The 11,949-nt window shown below is 36.1% G+C and overlaps 1 protein-coding gene across 3 annotated transcripts in view; it reads right to left on the bottom strand.

The window, feature by feature from the left end:
• Window positions 1–11,949, bottom strand: part of PDE4D (phosphodiesterase 4D) — a 1,043,384-nt gene that overhangs the window by 885,897 nt on the left and 145,538 nt on the right. For all 3 annotated transcript variants that reach the window (XM_081826831.1, XM_081826832.1, XM_081826830.1), the window contains exon 2: window positions 5,911–6,140. In XM_081826831.1, coding sequence (XP_081682957.1) covers window positions 5,911–6,140 — 230 coding nt within the window. The remainder of the gene's footprint in view (window positions 1–5,910; window positions 6,141–11,949) is intronic.

Here is an 11,949-nt window from a genome sequence, read left to right as displayed (position 1 = left end):
TGCTTGTGTTCCCTCTCTCGCTGTCTCTCTGTCAAATAAATAAATAAAATCTTAAAAAAAAAAAAGAATTCCTCGTATCCGTGAGATCATATGACACATGTCTTTCTCTGATTGACTTATTTCGCTTAGCATAATACAAGAGGGACATCTTTTAATGGGCTTGAGATGCTGTGAACTTGGTAAAGAAGTAATTTGGAATGTCATAGCTTTTCATATTTTCCTTAAATAGTTTCTCTCCACTTACTTTTTAAAAACTTTTTTATTAAGGGACAATTTACAGGCAGTAAAATACGCAAATCTTAAGTATACAACGTGATAAATTTTTACATATATTTATAGACCCATGTAGCAACCTCGCAGTTTCCTAACTCCTATCACTAAGATTAGTTTGGCCCCTTCTTGGATATCATATAAATGGGATTGTATGGTATGTGCTCTTTGTGTTTGGCTTCTATCAAAACACAATTTTTTTTTTATGTTTATCCATGTTGGTGTACGTATCAGTAGTTCTTTTTTTATTGTAGTGCACTATTCCACTTTATGAATATACCATAATTTATTTTTCCATGCTCTCTTATCCATGGCCATTTCAGATGTTTCTTTTATGGAGCTATTATGAATAATGTTGCTGTGTACTTTTGTATATAAGTCTTTTTGTGGACATATGCAAATATTTCTCTTGGTTATATTCTTAGGAGTGGAATTTCTGAGTCATAGGTAAATATATGTTTATTTTTTGTTACCACCCAACAATTTTCCAAAGTGATGTACTATTTTACCCTTCCAGCAGCAATGTGTGGGAGTTCCATTTGCTCTGCATCCTCACTGACACTTGGTATTCTCAGTCTTTTTCATTTTATCCATTCTGGTGAATGTGTAGTGGTATCTTACTATGGTTTTAATTTATATTACCTCAATAAGTAGTGATATTGTTTACCTTCTAATATATTTATTGAAGATATGGGTATCTTATTTTATGCTATGCCCATTTAAAAAATTTATCCAGTTTTTCTTTTACTTATTGGCTTCTGGGGACTCTTTATATATTTTAGATATATATTCTAAGTCCTTTGTTAGATATATGCATTGTAAAATAAATATTTTCTCTTGAACATGGCTTCCGTTTTTACTTTCTGTTTGTTTGTGACGGTGGTAACATTAAGGACCTCTGGAATGTGTGCATGTGTGTGTCAGTGTGTGTGTGTGTGTGTGTAGGGAAAAGTATAACAGTGGGATGTCAAGGAAGTGAGGATAAGTGAGATGACAGTGGAATAAGGGGGGAGGGAGGAGAATAAGCAAATGAAGGGAAAAAACAGTGAACAGGAAAAGAGGTAAGTGTGTAAGGTGGAGAAGAAAATGGAAGGGGGAAACGGACACAGCTTGATAAAGGGAAAGCACGTGACAAGAATGACACTTAACCTGCAGGGCAGTTTTACTTAAAGACGAGGACAGTTGTCCCTTGAATACTGAATGCTAGCAAATGGGACATCCAGGCACTAAGGAGGCAGACAAAGAAATGTTGAGAATGAAATGACAGTATGTTTGTGGTGACCCACAGCAGAGTAGTAAGTGGTTAAGATTGAATTTGCAGCCTGCCTCACTACTTACTAGTGCTGTGGCCTTGGAAAAGTTACTTAACTACTCCAAGTTTCTAATTTTTCAAGGGGAAAATAGGAATAATGGGAGTACCTACTTTACGGGTTTGTTGTGAGGTTAAAATACTTAGTAAGTACTTATTATATAATAACATCACCTACTGCTACTGCTACGCTTTTTGGGGAAAATATCAGAACAGATCATGTTTGTTGTTTTGAATTTGTAGTTTCCAATAAGAAAACCGTAAGTCTATATTTTGCTCTTGATATTTGTCCACAGACATGCCATGCTTTCAAGTACAGTTCAATTATGTTTGAGATTAGAGTGGAGGTCCTCTCTACTTCTTCTTCCTTGCTTCATCTCTATAACAACTCTTGCTGACTTCTATGTATTTGTCCGGCCAGAATCCTCAAGAGGAATTAGGAGCTTTTGCTGGCTGCACCTCTGATCCTGGCTTGCTTTTCCAGGCTGGTCCATGTGCCCCCAGATGCTCCGAGGAGGTTTAGCTTTCCACACATGTGGAGATTGCTCCCTGCACAGAGGTAGGAAGTTAAGGGAGCAGAGACCTAGTAAGGAGAGGTAATGCTAAATCTCTCTAGCTGTGTTTCATTGCTTCATCAGCTATAATAAAATGAGAGCCAAAGAGCAAGTTGTTCCCTTGTGACATGTTGACACACCTCTGGATGGATGTATATGTGGGGATATGGGTGAGTGGAGAATAGGAAGAAAGAAAAGAAAAGAAAAAGAAAGGGAGGGGAAGAAAAAGAAAATGAACAGAATTTAAAGGAAGAAATGGTCACTCTTGGAAAATAAAATAAACTCCCCAACACAGGGGGAAGAATTACATTAGTCAGATAAGGTTTCATTTTACAAGGATCTTCCAGAAATACTTCCATGAGTTATGTGCCATGCACAGAGGAGCTATTTCAGATACCAGTTAAACATTGATTTTCTGATGAACTACCCATCATCTAGTGTTCTTGAGTACACACAGTACATTAGAGAGAAGATAAAAAATGTAATTTTGTATGTTTTGTTACTGAGTCAAAATCCAAACAAAGTAAGAAAAGCAGAAACTTAGTTAAAGCAGACATACCTGATCTTTGATATTTGGTCTTAAAAAGACATTAACAGGGCGCCTGGGTGGCTCAGTTGTTAAGCGCCTGCCAGGGTCCTGGGATCAAACCCCACATCCGCGGGAAGCCTGCTCCTCCCTCTCCCACTCCCCCTGCTTGTGTTCCCTCTCTCGCTATGTCTCTCTCTGTCAAATAAATAAATTTTAAAAAAAGGCATTAACAGCGGGCATTCCGTATTTGGAATATTTTGGATCTAAGGACTTATGAAGCCAAAGGGTTGTGTTTCATAGTGTACCCACAAGACTTGCACCTTCATATTGGATATGTGTACAGTTTTTGAGAGATTTATCTGGTAAGTTCTTGTTGAAAGTTATGTGGAAGATCTATAGGCAAAACTTTCCAAATTGAAAATTGGGCACATATGATTGTGATTGTGAAATATTCCTTAGAAATACAGTTTTCTTGAGCAGGATTTGGGGTTAAAAGTAATGACTGCAGAAACAAACTGAGGGTTGCTGGACATTCCTAGTCTTTGTTTCTTGTTGGTCACTCTTGTCCATGGAATCTCCTGGCTGCCTTCAGGTACAGACAAGTTACCCTGGTTTTATTTCTCTCAAAGACAAATTCTTTCCTCCAAAATCCTGAGTATTTTACAAATGGTAAGCACAATTCCGCTTATACTTGATTCTTAGATTCTTCTTAAGAAGGAAACAAACTTTGAACCAACAGAAGTGCTACCATACAGACAATTCTGAATCTCTAAGTTCTTTGGCACTTAGAGACTATTTGTTTTTAGCAACACATTCAAATTTAATTAAATCAGTTTGGCTTTTACCTGAGATTTTTAATTATGCACATTGCCAACTATATAGAGATATATTAGATATACTGCATCATTTTCTTTTAACAGCAGATGATATAACATAAGGTTTGAATAAGAAATCATGGTTAGCCACCAATTTTTTTGAGATACCAAAGGTTAACTGAACGTATCACAGGCTTAAATTAGTTTAATTTTAATTACAAATATAATCCCTTCTTACTCAAATGTAGAAAAAGCAAGATAATGATACTAAGATATATCTGCTGTGCAGAACAGAGTTAACATCAGGCCTGTGACTATTATCTTTAGAAAAGCTTGTTTGAAAGGTTGGCCCTAGAAACTTGGATTTCAGGAGGGTGCCCACCATTCCCTGAATGGTAAGAGCGGTTCACTGTGCCTAAACTGGTTCTGCCAAAAAATGTGGTTTGTGCTGAATGACTGCTTTCCTTCTGGGAATCTGAAATTTAGGCACATATAGCTAGAGGGTGCCTAAGTGACCAGCTCCCAGTAAAAATTCTGGGCACTGAGTCTATTTTTTATTTTGTGGCTTCTTTTTTCTTTGTTGTGCTAAGAACTCTTAGCATGAGATCTACCCTAGTGACAAATTTTTAAGCACACATAACAGTATTGTTCTCCATAGGCAGAATGTTGTACAGCGGATCTCTAGAGCTGATTCATTTTGCATAGCTGAAACTATATACCCATTGAATAGCAATTTCCCACTTCCCCTACCCCAGTTCCCTGCAAGCCCCCTTCTACCGTGTCCATGAGTTTCACTATTTTAGATTCCTCATATAAGCACCGAGTCGTTCACAAATTTCTCTGGCAGAAGGCTTCTACACATTTCACATGTGCTGTCACATCTCATTTCTAGAGGAATTAAGTGCATCCTGTTTGACTCCACCGGGACTGGAGACTGGAAGCTTGTGTCTGGTTTCCTCTAGATTTTGCCCTATGTGCCTTTTTCTTTTCTGATTTTGCTTTGTATTCTTTTGCTGTAATAAATCTCAGCCATGAATATGACTATCTGCTGAGTACTGGAAGCTCATCTAGCAAACCATGGAAACTAGGGGTGGTCTTGGTGACCCCTGACACCCCTGATATCTGGGAATCCTACCCTCTACACAGGTGAACAGTAGTGGTATTGATCCCAATGGGAGGGGAAATCAGTTTTTTGAGATAGTATTTTTCAAAGAATGTTCAGGTCAAGCTGCCATACAAAATTCCCAAAGGCTTTAGTGTGTTTGATGAATAGGTATACACTCTTCTTTATATACATGATTCATTAAAAACCAAAACCAATATGAAAAACAACTAAACAAATATTTCCTCTTTCCATTGACGCAAAGAAAGAATTTGCTATATTCTTATTTACCTAGTAGTAATTTCTTTATACCTTTTAATAACACAGGCCCTTTGAACTGGTCTGTAACAATTCAAACAACTAAATTCAGCATCTTAGAGGACAGTTATTAGCAAAATTTCTCCTGATCACAACTTTTCTAACAACTTTTAAGAAAATCCAGAAGTACCTTCTCAAAATGGGGAAGAATCACATTTGCCAAATAACAAATTGCTTTGTTCTTGTAATCTTAGGAAACGCTCTAGAGGCTTTCCAAGTATGGGCCAATGGCTTCCTCCTTTCTTTTCTATTCAAGCTTCTTAAAAATGCAGCTGAACAAAAGAGCAAATAAGGGGTGTGCCCATTATCCATACTTTCTTTCACAATGTGTTACCTGGTGACATTGCTCTTAGAGAATAAAAACTCTATTGGTAAAGAGCAGAGAAAGAACAAAAACACAAGTACTTTGCAAAGATGGAGATATGTTATTGCATGATAGAGACAGTGACTACATGTGATCCTTCCACATGTACTAATGCTAAATAAAAGCACCTCATGCTGGGAACTGAAACAGTATTCTAGTAACACCTCAAAGTGTCAAAGGCCGAATTACTAGACTCATGAATATAAGTGCATATTTCCTTTGATTCTCATTACAGGACAATCTATTCTTGATTCCAAATTTGTTTTACATGAATGAACACTGCCTACCGTTTCCAGATATGTATGCCTATGTGGTAATTTGTCCATTAGTTCTCATTTGTTAAGGATTTTTTATTAAATCACATATGACCAATATTAATTTTCTAAGTCCAAGTCCCCTTTCCTAGATGCTTATGATCATTTACCAATACCTTTTCAATTCCTCCATGTAAAACCGTTTGACTAAAACAGCTTCCCCTGCAGAGATAGAGACATTACCTGAGGGAAAATGACCCTTCTTTCTTCAGGCTCTAGAAACCCCATTTTCCCCCCACTCAAATCAAGCAATGAGCCACAAAATCTCAAAAGACCAAAGATAACAATCACCATCCAAAATACAAAATGGGAAAACGTCGCCCAAAGGCACTCACCCACTGGAGTCTGCAGAAGTGATAGCAATCAGCGGTAGAATCTTCAGGGGAAGGCTGGTCGGTCTTGGAATGTTCTCTGATTCACTTTTCAAGTCTGCTTGTTCCAACTGTCTGAAGGCAAGAGGGGGAAGCTGAACATTGCGGCAAGAAAGTCTCCGTACAAGATAGGGTTCCATTCCTCGGAAAGGGTCTTCCTCTTCATTACTGGAATGCAGTGTTTCCTCAGAGGCCTAAGGCAAGAGTTGAAGAAAGTACAGTTCTCAGTGAAAGTCCCAGCACTGAACAATACATGATAGCTCTATACTTCTGGAGAAAGAAACTAAGGGAAAAGTATACATGAAAAATGCTAACTATGAAGCAACAACACTAACAGAACAATATTTGGTGACAAGATTAGAATAACTGAAATCTATATTTATTTTTAAAACGGTAAATTTGTTCACCAGTATATTTAGATATGGCTCAGTTGTTACAGTTAACTGACATCTCCAATAATTTTAGAATTTATGAGCTTTGTGCATGAATTCTGTAAAATCAAGGGCAAGTCAAAATATTTTTCTGCCTTCTATAAAATGACTTACAGAAAATTCACACGTATATCTTGACATATGACGTATCTATACCTACATGCCTATGAAAAGCTAGGGAGAAAATGAGTCCTATTCTTTTTCTCCATACTTAGGACCATACTTGTAACACATTTTCATATGGTTTGTGTTACTTGGATGAATATTCTTTGCAAACTTTTATCGTAAGACTTTGTGAGGGGAATTTAACAAAAAAGGACATGAAAAGAAAACTGGGTACCCAGTAGAATTATGTTAAAATCATAGTTGAATTTTGTAAATTAGATCTTTATTATCCACATGCAAGGCAAATCAAGTCTAGAATAAAGTAGAAAATTTAATATTTTGATGTTAGTTGGAAAAAACATACTGTTACATGAGCAATTATTATTTCCCAGTGGTTGGAAAATCTAACAATGTTTATTATATCCATGTCCTCAGAATGATAGAGTCACCAAATGTTACCAGGTAACATGCTGGGTTTTAGTCTTTGTGTTGCCACTTAGCTGTGTTCTTAAGAGTGCTGCTTCATCTCCCTGAGTTTTCTATTTCTTTATTAGAAACATAATAAACTGCATTGCTCATTACCTGCAATGTGATAAACAATCATAAATAACAATTTTGTTTCCTTCTGAACTTTAAAGGTAAAGTAACTAGTCAAGGGAGGCAAAGTACTTTTCCCAAAATTAACCTGTCCATTATAACTTAAAAACTGACTTTGGGGAGCCCATACCTAGCTTAGAATTTCTATTGTATTCCTTATTATACTACTATCTTTGGACAAGTAAGGTTGGTTCTTCATTTGAACATTTAGGATAGTAATTTTTACCTCTCAAGGTTATTGTCTGGAACAGAGATATGAAGTATTTAAAGTACCAATATCTGGCACAGTTTGTACTCAACAAAATGGCAGCTACTATTATTATAATCCAGGTTAATTTCCTTTATATTTTCACAGAACTATGCTGCCTTTGATACTTCATTCATCTATATCAGTTCCACATAGAAAATTTGTCTTTTTCTGGCTTATATCTTGAAAAATGTAAAAGGATATGCAGTGGTGTACTCTATTCAGCCTTTCATTTTATTATCTAATTTTATGGATAAATAGAATAAAATAAGGGCACCAAAAAGGTAAAGAAGATGTCTAAGCTAAAGTCAAAGTTCATTTATTTCAAATCCTAGATACGAAGATCCAGATTCTGAAAATCTGCGCTCTGAGGAATCTTCTTGATTTGTGAAACATTAACAATAATAGCTTCAAAAAGAAGTCAATCCTACCATATGACCCAGCAATTGCACTACTGGGTATTTGCCCCAAAGATACAAATGTAGTGATCTGAAAGGGTATGTGCACCCCAATGTTTATAGCAGTAAAAAAAAAAAAGGAGCCAATCCTGACATTTGCAACAACATGGATGGACCTTGAGAGCATTATGCTAAGTTATACAAGTCAGAAAAAACAAATTCTGTATGATCTCACTTATATGTAGTACCTAAGACAGAAAAAAAAAAAAAACCTCACAGAAGAAAGAGATCCAATTTGTGGTTACCAGAAGTGGGGGTACAGGAGGGAGGGGAAACTGAATGAAAGTGGTCAAAAGGAACAAACTTCCTGTTATAAGATAAATACATACTAGGGATAGAATGTACCACATGATAACTTCAGTTACCACTGCCATATGATATATATGAAAGTTAAGAGAATAAATCCTAAGAGTTCTCATCATGAGGAAATTTTTTTTTCTTTTTCCATGCAGTATCTATTTGAGATGATGAATATTAACTAAATTTATTGTGGTAATGATTTCACATTTGTAAGTCAAATCACAGTGCTGTTACACTTTAAACTTACATACTGCTCTATGGCAATTACATCTCAACAAATCTGAGAAAAATTTTAATAATAATAATGACTAATATTTGTTGAGTCCTTATTAAATGGTGCTGTATTTTACATATACCAACTCGCAAATTTTACTGAAATCCTCTGAGTTAGATGCTGTTACTTCTCCCATTTTACACACAGAGAAAGAGAAACCTATAAAACAGCAGGCCTGCATCACACAGCCACGTGGTGAGCAGGGTAACCCTTCCGGTTTGCCTGGGACTTTTGGTCTTAGCAATGCAAGTTCCAAGTCTGGGGAAATCGCCAGACCCAAACTAGGATGGCCAATTACCCTTCAGTCAAGATCCAAAACCAAATCTCTTTTAGTTAAAGGTGGAGCTAAGAACAACTGTGTTTTACTACTTCTAACAAGTATAGTAAGGCAGGGTGCAGATTACTAGAAGAGAACAATTACTAATTGACCAAAATTTAATAAGCTTCACATTTTCATTGAAATCATAACAACAGCAACAACAACAACAGAACTGAGATCAGGACAGTCTTACATAAACACCGAAAATTAATAATAATCCTTGTTGATTAAATCAGGAGATAGAGTTTCTAGGATAATTACTTTTGTGGTGTTAAGGGGTCATTGAACCTTTCTGGGCTTTAGTTTCCTTAGATATAAAATTGAGAGGTTGTACAAAATGAACCGTAAGACCACTTTCAGTTTTGAATACTCTGATTTTATAATAGCCAATGGCAAAATCAATGTGTAGAGAGAAGGCAAGCACACAAAATAAAAAGAAAAGGTAATAAATGTAACATTCTTGGCCTTTAGATTGAGAAAGTGAGCCTCTATGTGTTTGTGAAGTTCTGTGTCTTCATCTAAGGACGTAAGTGCAAAATGAACCCACATTCTGGGATTGCTAAAAGGTCATAATTTGCCTTATACATTTCTCAAGAGCAGTTAATGACTGAAGTGTACGGATACCCTTCTTCGGGATGAATATGGAAAAGAACAAGGATGAGTCTAGCAGAGCTGAACACTGAATGTAACTGGCCAAAGCTAATATATTTTTGTAAGTGCCGAGCTGCCCACTCTGACAGTAGCATTGCTACTGCAAAAATGCTTTATATAACCCAGGCTATCTGATGAAAGACTCAATGTTTGTGACATTCTCTTTTAGATAAAACCACCTCGAGAGGTAACCTCTTTTGAGAGAACAACCTCTATTAAAAATAAAGTGTAGGGGCACCTGGGTGGCTCAGTCATTAAGCGTCTGCCTTTGGCTCAGGTCATGATCCCAGGGTCCTGGGATCGAGCCCCGCATCGGGCTCCCTGCTCTGCGGGAAGCCTGCTTCTCCCTCTCCCACTCCCCCTGCTTGTGTTCCTCTCTCGCTGTGTCTCTTTCTCTGTCAAATAAATAAATAAAATCTTTAAAAAAAAAAATAAAGTGTAGTATTTTTATCTTGACAATAAAAATGATAAAACAGTATATCCTAACATTTCCATTCAAAAAACAGTATGACAAATGGCTCTTTAAAAATTCCAGATCAATGTGTATCAATATTTCAAAAATAAATAGAACAACTGTATCTGGTAGAAGGCAGAAGGTTAAATGGCCTTATTTTGGAAAGAAATGTAAAACTGACCACTAGGACACATATATCTTATTGCTGGAAAATGGCATTTTTGCAAAGGTTGGAGGGATAAGATAGTATTTATATTATCTCTAAGCCATTATTTCTCAAAATGTGATGCCCAAACTCCCTGCATGATAATAACAGATGGTGCTTGCTAAAATTCAGACTCCCAGGCCTTATTCCAGAACTGCCTAATCAGAATCTCTCTGACTAGGGCCTAGAAGTCTGAATAAGTCCCCAGGATGATTCCTATGCATACTAATATTTGGGAACTAATGGCTTTGACATTTTAGACATAGTCCAATAACACTGGCAAAGATCCAAGTACAAAGATGTTCATCCCATCTTATTTATAATAACCAATAACTGGAAGTAATCTAATTGTTGTATTGAGGGATTGGCTTAATAAATTTTGATTTATCATATTATGAAATACTATGAGGTTGTTAATGCAGAAGGATATGTGATTATGTTTATGATATAACATCGACTAAGAAAAACAGATTACAAAATGATCTTATTTTTGTAAAACTCTGCTGAAACAAACCAAAATGAAAAATCAACATATTATATTCATAGAAAAATTCTGAAAGAATATATCCCAATTATCTAAAATGTCTTTTTCTGAGTGATGGCATTGGTGGTGATTTTCATATTTTTATTACTTGTTCCTATATTCTCTATAAAAATGTATTACTTGGGGATTAAAAAGTACAGTGAGAGTCTCAATAATAAAATGAAACAACATTCATCTTGTTATTAATGGGACTCATAAATACCACTTAATCTGCTTTAAGATATACAACATCAAAAGAGAAAAAATACTAACATGTTTGAATGAGTTTAATGAAAATCTGTTAACTTGTAATAAAATGAAATTCTCTTTGGCAATTAAATCATTTGTTTGGAATAGCTGACCGAAAAAAATAACTTTGAGACAATTCTTTTTACTGTTAGGACAAATATGTCTCTGAAAGTCATACCTAAAGAAAATAATTCCACAATAATAACACTTAAAATGAATGAGTGAGCATTAAATATGTTGTCACCATTATCATTGTTATTATTTTCCTTTCCGTTTTCTTCAGCTTCTATGAAGGGTATTTAATTAATTTCTTTGTTCTTTTTTTTCCATCCCAAAGTAGATATCAAATCAGTTTACAAGGCCCTAAGAATAGGAACATATACATAACTGTGTTAAATAAATTGCCATGGTTGCTGATAATCTCATAGTTTTTCATATTTTTTTCTTACGTGTATATATAAATAACATTTTCTATAGAGAAATTATCTTAAAATGTGGTAGAAGGTACACTGCAGGGGAGAATGTTTCTGGGCACACAGCTACATCACATTTCCAGACTCTGTTGCAGGTAGTTGTAGACATTATCAATGGTGTTACATTACATGCAATGGATTACAAGCCACTTTCACACCTGCCCATAAAAACTGTAAATACAACCCTTCCTTCCTCTCACCCTCTGTAACCCCCTGCCTTACACTGAAGATCGTGGAGACAAAAAATGGAAGGGGTCAGGGTTCCCAAATCACTCTTCAGAGGAGAACCCCTTGACAATCAAAAACACTTAATTTGGGCTACATGAGCCACAAATAATTTTTCATTCTGGGAAGCCACTAAAATTTGGGGTTTCCTTATTATAGCTAGTGCTATATTACATATAATCACATCTCTATGAGTTCAAGTTATCTTAATCATGACATCATTCTTTCCTAGTTAATTCCTCAATTAAGAACTGATTAAGTATCTACTAACTTCCAGGACTGTGTAGGGTGCTGGAAACACAGATGAATGAGGCGCTTCCTTTCCCTGAAGTGTTTATAGTCATGTGGGGACAAAGATAAATAGGTAATAGCCAGTAGAATGAGAGCTGTAACCAAGAACTTAGGGCCCTTTGGGAGTACAGAGGCAGGGTGACACTTTTGTGAGAGAAAGGGGCTGCTGGGGCGCCTGGGTGGCTCAGTTGGTTAAGCGAC

Source organism: Leptonychotes weddellii, chromosome 7, assembly GCF_054177405.1.
Source record: "Leptonychotes weddellii isolate Sample4059 chromosome 7, ASM5417740v2, whole genome shotgun sequence".
Classification (NCBI taxonomy): domain Eukaryota; kingdom Metazoa; phylum Chordata; class Mammalia; order Carnivora; family Phocidae; genus Leptonychotes; species Leptonychotes weddellii.
This window is presented reverse-complemented; position numbering and strand designations above follow the sequence as displayed.